General features: G+C 39.8%; 1 protein-coding gene across 1 annotated transcript; it reads left to right on the plus strand.

Annotated features, from left to right (window-relative positions):
• The first annotated feature begins 4,492 nt into the window (after positions 1-4,492).
• Positions 4,493-11,220, plus strand: LOC110947084 (GTPase IMAP family member 7-like). The gene is made up of 2 exons (XM_051947227.1): positions 4,493-4,599; positions 9,790-11,220. The coding sequence occupies exons 1-2, from the start codon at positions 4,575-4,577 to the stop codon at positions 10,773-10,775; spliced, it is 1,011 nt and encodes a 336-aa protein (XP_051803187.1). The 5' UTR covers positions 4,493-4,574; the 3' UTR covers positions 10,776-11,220.
• The last annotated feature ends 4,096 nt before the right edge of the window (positions 11,221-15,316 follow it).

Raw genomic sequence — 15,316 nt, forward strand, 5'->3', positions numbered from 1 at the left:
TCGCCTTGCAGCAAAAAGTTCCCCGGTTCAAATCCCGGGGTGGGCCTGGGATCTTTCTGCATGGAGTTTGCATGTTCTCCCTGTGCATGTGTGGGTTTTCTCCGGGTACTCCGGCTTTCTCCCACCGTCCAAGAAATATGCTGAGGGTAATTGATAACTCTAAATTGTCCGTAGGTGTGAATGTGAGTGTGATTGTTTGTCTGTATATGTAGCCCTGCGACAGACTGGTGACCTGTCCAGGGTGTCCCCTGTCTTCGCCCGAGTCAGCTGGGATAGACTCCAGCACCCCCGCAACCCTAGTGAGGATAAAGCGGTGTATAGAGAATGGATGGATAGATGTTTTTACCAGAGTCGCCAGATGTTGATTTAGGGGTGCATCCTGTTTTTACCAAAGTCTCAGATGTTGAGATCATATTCTTCACCAAAAGGTTATAAAATGACCACTAGCCCATCATTCTGAGAGATGTTCGTATTGACTGTGAACCTCCACAGGCAAACCATGGGGCCTGTTCAGATGCTGTCTTTTTATAATAAAATTACATTAAAAGCAACAGTGTCACTGGACGTGTTATTCAACCTCGGCACATCTAAGGGAAACCACGACAAAACTTGGCGCTGCGAGCAGGGTGAGAAGTGGCCACCTTTGAAGTCACCGACAGTTTCAGCGGACCTTCTACCGCCTCAAAGGATCGGTCAACATGAGAGTATGTTTCCCTCATACTATGGGGATGCTGGCTTGTCCGTGGAAGCTGTGGGTGTTTAAACTGGGGGGCTGCACTTGTAAAAAGATCATGTGCGTGTATGTTCACAGAGTGGAGAGGTTGTAATAACGTTCGGTCTAAATTGGGGTTTCTTGCGCATAAAACAAAAAAGTGAGGAATAGAATAGAGTAGACAGATAAATGGGATAACAGAAATAAAAGCTGAAGCTAGAAAATAAAGAGGAATGAATAGCCGCAGATTTGGATGAAGCCCTCTGTGAGGCAGTTAGCACTGGCCTAAAACCTGTTAGGTGTGAGCACATGTAGTGGGTCAGTTCAAAAGGAACTGGGGTTGTGATTTTAATTCAGTCATAGATAAAGCACTTTAAAGTTCCGGCCATAGACGTATGGCTTCCTAAGGTAGCTTTTTGACTGAGTTATTTATGCTCCATGGTAGCACAAATTTAGGTGATAAGTGAAAAGGTGTGGTTTAAAGCATGCTATGTAGGATGTAATAATAATGGGTTACATTTATATAGCGCTTTTCAAGGCACTTCACAATGGATTCATTATTCATTCACTCACACATTCTCTCTCTTGTGGTGGTAAGCTACATTTGGAGCCATCTTGCTGCCCTTTCTTTAGATCAGAAAGGTATAATTCACAAAAACTGGTTTGAAGTACAGTTCAAGGTACCAAAGTAATTTAAGTTCCAATTGCCTACAGAAGAGCAGAGAGTTATTAGACTGAGGTAGAGATTTTCAGAACTTGAACCAAACCCTCCCCTTAAAGTACAACATCAGTATAAATAGTTGTGGTGTCCCTAGACTAGGTGTGTTGGCCTCAACAGGTAATAAGTGTGGTTTAATAACATCTGCTGATATACCTGAGGTGCAATATGACACATTTGATACTTCAAAATAATATATGTTACATGGCAAAAATGCTGCTCGAGGGCACTTTCAGGCCCCTATTTGACATAGATTTTCTATATGAAGGAGCCAGAACACCAATTCAATATTTTGACATTTTTATTACTGGAATATGAAGATTCACTGCTAAAAGTTTCAGAGTGGTGCTATTTATCACACATGGTGAAAAATATGGTTGAATTTCACAAAATTCCAGATTCGTCCCTAATTAAAATAGGTCCTGCAGACAAACTAAACAGCTGAGTACTTCAACAGTGGTTCTAAAATGTCAGTCAAGACCCATACTCAATGATTAAATACTATGAGTCATAATTTATTGATTTAAATGGCATACAGAGAGCTATAAAGACATGGGCAAAATTAAGATTTTCATTTTTTTTTCAAGAAATCAACCCTCCAAAAAAATGTTCACGCTCAGGCTAGGGCTAAAAGTCTGATTGTTTTGTAATCAGTAGTGAAAAATGAGATGATCCTGTGAATTTCAGGCCTTTAGCTGTTATATTTCAAGAATTATGGCAATGTGAAGTACCTACTAGAATGACGGCTATCAATTGTAGGCCTAAACCTACCCCCATATAATGGGGTGTAAAAGCAAAATGCATACACACATTACAGAGAACCTGTTTCCTACCTTCCTTTGGGACCTAATGGCACACACAGACTGAATATGGTGGAAATCAAAGGTGGTGCTGCTGGAACTTTTTTGGATATTGGTTGATTTGACATGGAATGACCCAGTAGCTTATATTAACACACCACTTACATTGGAGGGTATAATAGGTTACATTTGATATAATTTCCATATAAAGTAAGCAATATTATAGTAAGACAATTTTATACATAATTTGGGTATTAAATCAAGTTTTATTTCTTAAGTCTAATATCTATGTAAAATCATTCAATGTTTTCCCAAAGTGCTGTATCCACTACTACTTAACTCAATTTTGGTCTTGAGTGTAAGATTAAGACATTTAATCATTTATGCCATCACTTTTGTCACCCTTTCTGTTATTTTTTTCAGCCATTTGCTCATTAGTGTTAACAGTAATACTGAAGAAGACAGATTTTGGTTTTACTGTTACCTCGTTTTCTCCCATACCTCTTCCCTCCTATATGTATCAGTTTAATTATTTAATCCCCCAATTTATACACATTCACACACTGCCACCACAACCTTATGCTTAATTTAATTAATTTACTGCCACGCGAATTTTAGATGTTGAAAAGTAGCTCGTTTGTGTGTGCATCTTATACTGCGGTTGACATGTGGTGGTTAGCTAACTGCTGCTGGTTGTGCATATTCGGTAGTCACCTGTATATGGGTTCTCAGATTTGTATTTGACGTCTTTGAAGTTGACAGAAACTTCGCCTTGGGCTGGCACAGTAGGTATCTGAAAACTTTTAGGTGAGCGATATTATGATGATTAGCGAGACTAAAGTCTCGAAGCATTGCTTAATAAGTTAGTAGAATGGAATCTGTTTTGTTTGTTCTAGTATCTGATAAGAGTTGCTTATTATATTTATATTAGTATCTGCTCTGATATGATTCCTTGTAGGTGTCATCTGACCACAAATGGAACCTGAACGATATGTGTTACTAATTTTATCAATATCATTGGAATGTGTTTTTCAGTCTCAGGAACCCGATGAACTGTTGTTTTTGAGGCACCTATGTCTAGCTAGAAGATGGATGTGGTCCTTTGAGATTGCAGAGCCGAGGGGTTCTATTCAAGGGTGGTCTTGTTTTTGAGTAAGGGGTCTTCAAACATGAACCAGATGTAATTCTATTCTTCACCAGAAGGTATAAAAGTGACCTGACTTCTTTGTTCGGGGTGAGATTCTTATTGGCTTTTGAATCCTCCATCAGTCAGACCAGGGGCCTGTTCAGATGCTGTCTTTTTATAATAAAATTATATTAAAAGCAACAGTGTCACCGGACCAGTTATTCAACCTCGGCACATCTAAGAAAAACCACAACAGCTGCAAATAAGTGGAGCAAACTGTCAGTGGAGATTAAACTTTCACCAAATGTAGACTCTTTTAAATCCAGGCTAAAAACATTTCTTTTGCCATGCGCCTCTACATGAAATCTGCACGGTGTCTTTTAACTTAACTCGACTGTTGCTTGCTTAAAATCATTTTAATTCAATTTAGTTACTGTACATGATTTATTATGATTTCTGCAATGTTTTAATGTTTTATCTGCACCCCACTGTAAAGCTTTTAATGTTTTATGTAAAGCACTTTGAATTGTCTTCAGACATTTTTGGGTGTTCCCAACCAGCGAATTGACACAAAAACTGCTGAAATAAGAATGATAAGTAAATATCAACTTTATTTATTAGGCAGTTCTGAACATGACTTGTTCTTATTAGCTGTCAGTCACAATATGTGATGTGTGTATAGCAGAAAGGGGAAAAGATTTAAACTGAAATAAAGTTCACCTTCTACACTTTGAAGAAAGTGTAGAAGGTGAGCTAGTCCAGAGATAATCTCTGATTTACCTTTGGCTGTCTGAGCTCTGCATGCCTTCATTTCTTTCTTTCTCTCTGAACTCTTCCTCCTGCATCTCCTCTCTGGTGCTCTTCGTCCTCTCTTCTTTTAGACTGAGAAAAGCTGGGTGTGGTTCCCTTCCTCTTCATTGTTTGCTGTCTCTTTCAGATTCACATTGACTGAATTCTGTTTTTCCTTTGATAATCTTCAGTTTTTTTTAATTTTTGTCCTCTGAAGGAGAAACTGAAAGAGAAAGTTTGAGAAACATTGCCATATACGGTCTCTGCTGCACAAACCAATGGGGGATGTCACAGTAGCTACGTCTATATAAGTTTTGCAGGCAGCCTCTACTCCTTTGTTGGACCAGAACCTCCACCTGCATCTCCACTGAGGAGCACCAGAATATTTTCACTTTCTCCACACTGAGGATTGCGCACTTCAACCTGACGATGGCCAGCAAATATGCCTTCGATGGTGAGTTCCATTAAACAAGCCTTCAGGCTGCTTGTTTGCTGCATTTTATTTTCCTGTAGTTTGTCAAACGTGTGAAAACAGTTTTGCACCGACAGAAACATGAATTAGATTTTCTGTTTGTTTGTTCTTCAGTTCATAAATTAGAGATATTCAGTAGAGGAGGAAAATCATGGAAATTAGTTACATTAAGAAGCTGCAATAACAGTTTTTTAAAATGTTTTTCTTAAAATAAAAAGTTACTAAAATTGATTAATCAATTATCTAAATAGTTGGAAACGCATTTATTAGTTGACAAATAATCCTTTAATTGCTACAGTCCAACGTTAGTTTGGATTATTTCAGAATAAATCTGTTTAGAACATATGAAACAGGGCTCCAGATGAACTTTTCCATCATCATTTGCCACCCCGTCCTAAACCTCCTTATTCTGGAGCAGATATTAATCCAGCAGACATGCTGATGAACACATAGTTATGTTACACTGACTTACAGTAATACAAGACTTCATGTTTGTAAAAGGTTTTAATCTGAAAATACATTTATTTTGTCACCAGTCTTCTTGTGAAATCAGTCATAAACTGGGCACAGACTAAACACTAAACATCTGCTCATCTTGAAATGCTACATTTTACCGATGTTCCCTAAACACCTCACGTCTGCAGGCTGCAGAGTTCAACCAGAGATTTGTTGGAAAACAGTAAAAACCGTGTCTACACAGATTTATTCATGGGTATTATTATCGACTGTGCTAAATCTGAGCATCAGTACTGGATGTGGGACTACTTTTTATTCTTTCCTGACTCAGTCGAGATCTCACATCCTGTCCCTGAACCAGTGGCGGTTCTACACGGGGACAACGTCCCGTCCAAATGTGGCTGTCTCCTGTACTGGCTGAATAATAAACTGATGATTTCATGCGCGAAAATGAAACCCGAAACTATTGTGGCACTGCAGATAAATTAGACACACCCAGACTGCAGCTCTGCTTTGCTCCCAGTGATGTCTGCCTGAGTTTGTTGGAGAAAGGAGGAGCAGGTTTTCTTGTTGCAAGAGACATGCACAAGGGAAGTGTAATATCTGACCAGAGACATGTTCAATTCAGGTCAACTTCATTTATATGGTACAGATTGCAGTTTGTGTTATCTGGAGAGGCGTTACAGAAACCATAGGCTTGAAATGTTATTTATATAATTTATGAGAAGTGTTTCTGTTGTTCCTGGAACATTTATGCTACTCCTAAACATGTTTAGATAGAAGAGATCCTTCTTCCTCTGCCCGGGACATGTCAGAATGATGTAACTTATATGGAGAAAGTGAGAATCTGTTACTGATGAAAAAATGTGAAGAGAACTCTCCATACACAAACCTGTATAAGTGAGTTATCTTTGTGATTCAAGCTGAGTTTTTCATATTGGCAGAGAATGCTTCTGGGTATCCATGGTGTCTGATCGATTCTGGTCTTCTTTGTAACAAACTTATCTTCATGTGAACTGTCAGTATTTTGGTGCCACTATACTGTTACTTTACTGTTTGTACTTTAATGTTCATAAACAATTTATTACTGATATCAGAGAATGTGATGACATAAAGTGATAATATTGCTAAAACTAATGATTTAAAAATGTCACATCTCAAAATGAAAGCTCCAGGAAATAGAATAGCATAGGAATGGCTTACAGAAGAGAAGACTTTTCAACATTAAGATTTTCTTAAAGCCAACCCTGTATCAAACATGTTTCAAAATCTGACTGATTTAACCCATTACATTTTAGTAACATACAATCATTTCCTCATGCTGAACAGATTCTCATTCTGCATGTTCTAGTTCAGCTACACTGAGTTTGGTTTCCATTTTTCCTGAACTACAACAAAAGATACCTATATATCATTTAAATTATTTAACTACTGCATTGAACACAATCACCAGCTAACAAAATTCAAGTTATTCAAGTCTTGTCAAACATATTCTCTAAAAACAATTAATGATGTTTAACAGTTTGTCAACAATCTGTTTAAAAACTGCACATCACATTTTAGGTACCCTGCCTTCAGAATCAGTCTTTCATAACTCATGATCATGTTCAATAGACACCAAGTCATGGAAGAAATCTGGAACTACAAAACTGAAACACCAAGACTGAAATATTTTATACTGAACCAAACACAGTACTGAGAATTGCTGCCTTAAAATGACAACATGTACATCTGATGCAGACGGGGCTTTTGCTTTGTGAAGGTGAGGTCCTGTGTGGAGAGGTGCTGTGGGTTTACATGAAGTCCCACTCAGAGTCCATGAGTGTTTTTATAAGGGAGGCTACATGGGGATTTACAGTAGATGCCTTTTTCTGCAGCAGCTTCCTGACCTCTTGGACCTTCTCCTGGCTGCCATTTGTTCCCCTCTCAGTGTTGATACCAAGAAAGCACCTACAACGAAATGACAGAGAAAGAATATATTAGGTGTGGTAGCAAAAGATCCCTTGAACTTAATATGGAACTCTGTCACATTCATGAAAAAAACAGGAAGCTCAAATTATTAAGCAAAACAGAGGCTTCCACTTATAACGGCTTTTTAGTTCAGGACACATTTAAATCAAATTTTTGCAGCCGTTTGCATAACAAGCAAATTTACCTTTCCTAAGTGGAGAGAAAAGCAACATGATACATCCTACAAACCTTTTTAAAACTTGAAATTACCCAAATGGTTGAATGCTGACAAGTACATGTGGAGGTTTGATAACAGATCAGTGGAGCATCACATTGTATATTTGATCAAAAATTACACAAAGACAGATAAAGCTAACTTAACCTAGTTGGATTTGGTTGCTTAGAAATTCATTTTCCTTGTCTCGTTTAAAAGAAAGACACAAAGTTTTGTCCACTCTGCGGCCAAAGGGGAGGATGCTAGCTAGCTAGCTAACAGTCTGGAAAACGTTAGCAGTCATGCTTAGGGTTGCCACCCATCCCTTAAAATACGGAATCGTCCTTTATTTGACAATTAATTGTAGCGTCCCGTATTGATTCAATACAGGACACTAATTGTTCCGTATTTTCATAAATGTCCCATACACATCTGTCACACACGCATCAAAACTGCATAATAAGCAAAATAAAACACAAGAAATATTAAGGGCAGCCAGTGTCATCTTCCTTAGACCTATGTAGCGAGGACCCGATGCGAGGTCCAGCGGATACACTTCTGTGTTTGCCAGTCCTGTCACGGGTTTCCTGGTTACAGACGCTGCTGCTCCCGTGTGTTTAAAAATGTCTACACCCGAAACTCCACCACATCCAAAGAAGCAAACGCGTTTTCAAAAGCACAGGCTGGAAGACTGGAACCCCTGGTACAGGGCAAACTGTGTTTTCTGTTGCTCATAGACTAGCTGAAGGCAGCATCAGGAGACCAACATGTAAGAAACATGAAAACAGAGAGGACCCAACCAGCAGGTCACAGTTTATCATCATCTAATCATCTCCTGAAGTCCCTTTGGTAAGAGACATCAGTACATGGTTGTGAATTTACCAGAGGCTGATTATAGTCTGACTAATGTGGCCGTAGACTACACTATTTTAGTGACTCAATAAATGCATAAGTTGTTTAATAGTATTTTAAATGCTTTTGTTTTTCTAAATATCATTTATTTAATAGCCTATATGTGATCAATAAATGGCCTTTGCCTTTCTAAAGAAAAACTCAGAACTCTGATATGTTAACGGTACTAAACAAATAAGTCAGGAAATACATGCATACACACAAAAATAAGTTAATACATTCATTGTGTTAAGAAAAGATTTAGATGGGAAAAATATCTGTAGAGAATTTCTTTGTACAGTATTCTGCATTCAGTTGTTTATGTTTTTGCAGAATCCAGTATTCACACTGGTTGGCCATTACATTTTATTAGTATGGTTTCACTGTTTAAAATGATGCCACATCTTTTCAGACAGAACCTGTGATCATAAAACAATACCAAACTCTTAGTTTTGTGTTAATGAAGCAATTAAAGCTTTAAGTATGACTAAATGCTTTTTTCAAAATTAAATATACCACTCCTTGAGTGGTTGTGGCCCCGAGTTCAGTAAAGTTGGAAAGATATTCACAGATTCAGACTTCCAGCATCAATAACTCATTAGATATAGGTTGTTAAAACATAAACAATGCCTCTTTCCCATCGTTAAAAGGTAGACAATGTGCTACAAGCCTAGTTTTATCAAAAGTAGCTGTCTTTCACGTTGCAAAAATAACATTGGTGTCGATGAGCAGCTGGCTGTGAACAGGGACCGCCTGCAAATTGCAAAACTGCTGCAACAGCAAAAAGAGACACAAATATTCAATAACCTCACTCTGATACACTGCACTGTCACCAGAATCACTGCAGCCTTCAACTGGCTCCTGTTGACACCAGTGTTATTCCTGCAGCTTGATAGACAGCTACTTTTGATAAAACTGGGCTTGTAGCACATTGTGTGCCTTACAATGATGGGAAAGAGGCATCATTTATGTTTTGACAATTTATGTCTAATGAGTTATTAACTCTGAATCTGTGAATGTCTGTTCAATATTACTGAACTGTGCCCCCGAGGAGTCATGGTGGGCGTCCTATATTTTCGTTTCTGAAAGGTGGCAACCCTAGTCATGCTAGCAACTCATGACTAATACCAAGCAGTAACTAACTTGGCTTATGTTTATGTTACTGTCAAAGAATAAAACATAAAATAGACTGACAGAATTAAAAGTAAGGCTGACTTTAAAAAAATCACAGTTACCTTGTTAAACACTGGAGCAGGATGGATCAGCTACATGGTATAACCCACTTTTATAGACTTGCTGTTATGTGAAGTTTGCTTTTTGTGTTGATAAGTTTTCATGTTCTCTTTTTTTTCATTTTAGCTGCCTGGTTCTTTGGTGTGATGTCATCTTTAATTCTCTAATCATTTTATTTTTTATTTGTAATCATCTTCTTTAATTTGTAATCTGCGTAGTTCCCTTGTTTGATTTGTTTGCTAGCCTAGCTAATTATTCATTGAACGTATCATTTTCACTACTTATTTTAACTGACTGCTCTGACTTGTCTCCTATATCTTACTTGATTGTCTGTTTTGACTGTTAAAGGACCTTGTGATCGCTGTTCTTAGGGCTGCTATATAAATAAAGCTATTATTATTATTTGTCATTTTCCTGCTTCCAAACAGGATCGATGCCACGAGCCACTGAGGAGCTGAGGATTGTGATGGTGGGGAAGACTGGAGCTGGGAAGAGCGCCTCAGGAAACACCATTCTTGGCCGTGAGTTCTTTAAATCAGAGATGAGCGCCGAGTCTATTACTGACGAGTGCTCCGAGGCCAAAGCGACGGTGGACGGACAAGACGTGGTGGTTATCGACACCCCGGGTCTGTATGACACCAGCAAAGACGAGAACACAATAAATAGATACATCAGCCAGTGCATCTATTTCGCTTGTCCAGGACCCCACATCTTCCTGATCGTCATCACACTGGGCAGGTTCACGAAGGAAGAGATGAACACGGTGGAGCAGATTCAGAAGCTGTTTGGCAAGGCTGCAGACAGATACAGCATGGTCCTGTTCACTCGAGGCGATGACCTCAAAGGCAAACCTATCGAGAAGTTCATCGGGAATTCCCGTCAACTGCAGGATCTCGTGGACAGATGCCACGGCCAGTACCACGTCTTTAATAATGAGCTGAAGACTGACCCTCAGGTCACCGAACTGCTTCAGAAGATCAGAAATATAGTGGAGAAGAACGGAGGAAGCCACTACACCAACGAGATGTTTAAGAAAGCAGAAAAAGCAATCGAAGAGGAGAAACAGCGCATCCTGAAAGAGGAGGAGGAAAAAAAGCGCAAGGAAAGGGAGGAACTGAAGAGACAAATGGAGGAAGAATTTGATGGAAAGCTGAAGGATGTTGAGGAGAAGTTTAGGAAGATGCAAGAAGAGGCAAATGATCGTCAGGATAGGGAGAAGATAGAGCAGCAGCAGAAATGGGAGATAGAAAAGCTGAAAATGGAGATGAAGCATAGAGAAGAATCAGCGAATAAGGAGAGGGAACTCGACAGAGCGCGATTGGAAGCAGCCGAATTTTCAAACAGACAGATTGAAAGAGCTCTCCAGGATATGCGTTATATGCACCAGCCTCGAGATCCTTGCAGTCTTATGTAAGGACGTATTTTGTTAGTTTAAAAGCCACAGATGTAGATTTCAGGGCTTATGTAGTGAACAATAGTTAAAGCACATGCATTTGTCTCCTTGCCCCCGTTTTTTAAATGTCATGATGTTCACTTTGTTTGTCCTTAATTTTGTTTCTTTCTGAATTGTATGATGCTTCTTCATGCAATTTATTTAAATGTAGTAAATAATAAACCATAATCAACATTAACTCCACAGAATCTATTATATCATTCTGCACAAACTAGTATTGATCCTGTTGAACAAACACAAAAGTGTGATGTCTATAAACTGGATTTACTTGTTGTGGCTGAATTTTATTTTCGTCTGTCACCCAATCATGTTTAGTGTTATGTTTTGTTCATGCAGTTTAGTTCAATGTAGTAAAAATAACATAAGTAACATTAGCCTGTAACACTTAATAAATGACAAAAACAGATTTGTGTGTTTGTGTTTGTAATTGCAAAGCTCATGAAAAGAGTGCAGTGACATGAACAGATGCAAAATGACCACAGAGATCCACACAGCATGCACAACGAGACACAAAATGATCATCAAGAGCTGCAAAACAATAACAAAGTGATGCAAAATTACCAGAAGACATGTAAAACAACTAGAAAGAGAAACAAGGAGATGGTAAAACAAGGTAAATATGTGAGGAGAGGAGATGAGGAAAGGAACCGAGGATCTCTCCTCACTTCTTGGCCAGCGTCTGCCAGTTTGCCTAAGCTGCCAATAAATTACCAAAAATACATGAGAGGTCATTGGATTGAATCCCGCTCGTTTCAAATTAGTTGTGACACTTTAAATAGCAACTAATATAAGATAGAAATGTAACATCGGCTTAAATCAGGTCAAATTTAAGAACAACAAGTAAAGATGAAGAAGACAAAGATTATGACAAACATAAAGATCATTGTTAGTTGCTGACATAGCTTCAGTTCTGTCGTGTGCATATGTTAACAGTTATATTTATTTAACTAAATAAGAATAAAAGAGTAAAAATATGAAGAAGAAATCCAAGCACAGAAACATCCAGCTCATTTTATTTGTAGCAGCAACAGCAATCATAATAAACAAAAAAATAAAAACAGCCCTGATTTTAACAATAACAATACTATTAATGGCAGCAACAAAAGTAGTACACTTGCTAACCTTCTGAAAACTACAGTTTAAAAAGTGAATAGAAATGAACATCACCATTTCCACTTCCAAACCAGGGAATTTTGCAGTAATTCATACTTTGTTGTGGCGTCGTGCAGCAGAGCAGCGGCTTCTCCAGCTCCTGGGATGAAATCCACCTTTAGTGATTTAAAGCCTGTGGTCGTCTACGTGCTCACGTCAAAGATAAAAACCACAAAAAGCAGAACAAACAAGCATCACAAGCGCTGAAAAACAATAAACACTCACCATAAAAAATGTGTTTTCCCATTAAACGTCTGCTTACCAGGTCTGATGGAGGACACCAGCCTTTTGTTCAGTAATTTGTGGTCCGGCAGCTTTCTGAGCCGGACAGAGCAGAGGGAGGAGGTGGAAGCCCTGTGGGAGGAGAGAGCTGGGAGGAGGTGGTGATCACAGAGTAGGAGAGAGTGGGGTAAAATGAGACAGCTCTTACTTGAGGTGTTGTTACAGTGGAGCCATGACAGTAATATCTAAAAATAAAACATGTACGTGTACTTCAGGATGTGGGGCATCAATGGGAGTAATTGGTTTGGATCTAAAATAAACTGTTTTTAAATATGACTGCAAAAAAAAAACACGTTTTCTTGTCTCAACTTGCCGCCAGCAAGGGGTAAATTGAGCCTTTTGGGAAAATGTCGGGGTAAATTGTGCCATGAATTATGTTGAAGTAAAACAGAAAATGCTGAACCTCATAAAATACAAGATCTGTCTCCATTTGTTCATCCAAGACCTGGTGGGCAGATCCTGTTCTCTTGAACCCTGTTCTGGTTACTTCTCTGATGTTAATCCGATCACTCTGATTAATGACCCAGACACAGAGCAGAAAGAATCTGTTTTTTGTCCATGAACTGCTTTAACCCTTTGATGCATCAGTGGATCAAAAATGGCCCGTTTTGTTGTCAATGAAAAGTTTTTATCATTCCATATTCCAACTATTCCTCAAAAACATGTTTTGATACTATTTCCTTTGATATTTAAAGTGACTTTTTATACTTTAAAGAAATTGTAATATCTGTATGACTACCCAAAGCTGTTTATCACTGATCATATCATACAAGAGGTGATGGAGGGACGGAGGGCAGCAACAGCTGGAGGAAAAGAGTGGAAATATGTCAACTAAATGGATGTTTCTGTGTGATATTCTTCCTTTTCAATGATCAAAATGTTCAAAATCTGTTGTAAAGTGAAAAATAAACATATTTCAAACATGAAATCTGTCAGGATTCTGCATTTGTTGTCGTTTTTTCCTTCTGTGTTCTGGTCTCTCTGTCTCCCTCTGTCTGTTGCTTTCTGCTTTCCCTGTTCTTGGTCACTGATTGTTGTCACCTGACACAATCATCTCAGATTCAGCTCACCTGTTTCCCCTTTGTATTTAAGCCCGGCCATTGTTCTCAGTGGTTGCTGGCTCATTCGTCTTGGACTCACCTCGTTCCCGTTTCTGCTCCCTCCTTTCCCCTGGATATCATGCTCACAGGATTACACTTCTTCCCCGTTTTTGGATTACATTTCTGGACTCAATGATTTTCATTTGGCCTTCAGTTAGTTCTTGGTTTGTGAGTATTTTCCTCTGTTCTGTAGTTTGCCGTTGTTTAGTTCTAGAAGTCATCTCAGTCTTGTTTTCAGTTAGTCGTTGTTTTATTTTAATAAACCTTTTTTTCATAAAGTAAGGCCGACTGTCTATTGTGTCTGCATTTGGGTTCACCATACTCCACAGCCCTGACAGTATGAGCCAGCCACAATAGAACCCAGCAGGCACAATTCCTTTTTCCAGTGTGGTAGTTTAGTGCTAGATGGCGATGTTTGATTATGATGAGTACGCTCCCTTTGTGGGAACCCGTTTGGTTGTTAAGTTACCACCCAGGCGACGACGTGGTTCCCGAGGGAGGAATTCCCAGCCATCACTCACGTTTAGTGACTGTAAAAGCTTTTGGGAGGACGGAACTACAGAACCCGACGATTTGGATTCTTACCTGGATTATTTTTCGCCGGAATCTGAACTTTCGTTTCCTGATAAGCTTTCTTTCCCGGGAGATTCTGGACAGAAGCGGGGTTCAGGGAAAACACGGACTTTGCTGCAGTTCCTGAGCGACGCAGTAACGCTGCCCCAGTCGCAGCTTTTGAGTGGGTCGTCACTCCGGCCACAGTCCCCGAGTGGGGTTGATAGTTCCCACCCCAGCCAGGACAATCCTCTGCCGGACTCTGAACTCCAGCTCCCTAATGAGCCCTCTTCCCGAAGGAGATCCAGACGGAAGCGGGGCTCTAAGAGACTCTCCACCTCAGCCACAGTGGAGAGCGGGTCGATGCCGCCACTTCAGCCGTGGTTCCTGAGCGGGTCGACGCCGCCACTACAGCCTTTGTTCCCGAGCGGGTGATGGACTCCGACCCCGTCACAGCAGCCGCAGTCCAGAGTGTCTACGCCGCCCCTCCAGACGGCCTTCAGAGTGTGTCAGCCGTCCCTCCAGACGGCCTTCAGAGTGTGTCAGCCATCCCTCCAGATCCTCCAGTGGCACCCTCTGTTCCTGCGTTAACAGAGGGTTGCCGCCTCCGGCCCGGCCTCCAGAGGGTCCTCGTCTCGCCCGCCACCGCCGGCCTCCGGAGTGGTTTCGCTGTCGTTCTTGTGTGGACAAAAATATAATACAAACAATAATACAAGTGATTATTCTGAACCAAAATGACACAAATGGTATAAAAGCACATTGATTCTTATCATTCTGATCATTTTTGCCCCACTTATGGAAGAGTGTAGGGTCCAGTCACTGCAGCATCTGAAGGTTAAAGTCAACTTGTCGATCTTCATCTGTCACCTGACGTATGGACTTCCCAATCTCAGTCTTCAAAAGTTAATGTCATTATAATTACTAATATTATTATTATTGTATCTAGTAGAAACCATACATCTGGTGTAGTTGAACAGGAATGAGCATGACGAATCAAATCCTAAACTAATTAACACGTTTTGATTGCATTTCATGTTATTGACCACTAGATGTCCTACTTGAACACTATGTGTTAGTGCCTGTATATCAGAGTGGCGACATGAGGGGTCCAAAAAATTTTGGTCACGTGATCTATAGGAGCCATTTTGTTTCCAATTCATGAACGCCGGGTTTTCCTGTTAACGTTGTTTACACTGCAGAGAGTAATTCTAGGTCCTTTTTTGCTTCCTAAATGCCTGAAAAATGACGGGCTGTTGTGCCTTTGGGTGCACAAATCAATTGGAGAAGGGATTCCACATGTTTAGATTTCCCAGGAGTAGTGAAGGAAGGAAACTGTGGGGAAAATAAAGTCCGGAGAGTGGGATGGAAACCGACTTCATCGTTTTTGTGCCAGGTTAGTCCCATGTGTACTTTCAT

The sequence above is a fragment of the Acanthochromis polyacanthus genome, chromosome 4 (assembly GCF_021347895.1).
Source record: "Acanthochromis polyacanthus isolate Apoly-LR-REF ecotype Palm Island chromosome 4, KAUST_Apoly_ChrSc, whole genome shotgun sequence".
Taxonomy (NCBI): domain Eukaryota; kingdom Metazoa; phylum Chordata; class Actinopteri; family Pomacentridae; genus Acanthochromis; species Acanthochromis polyacanthus.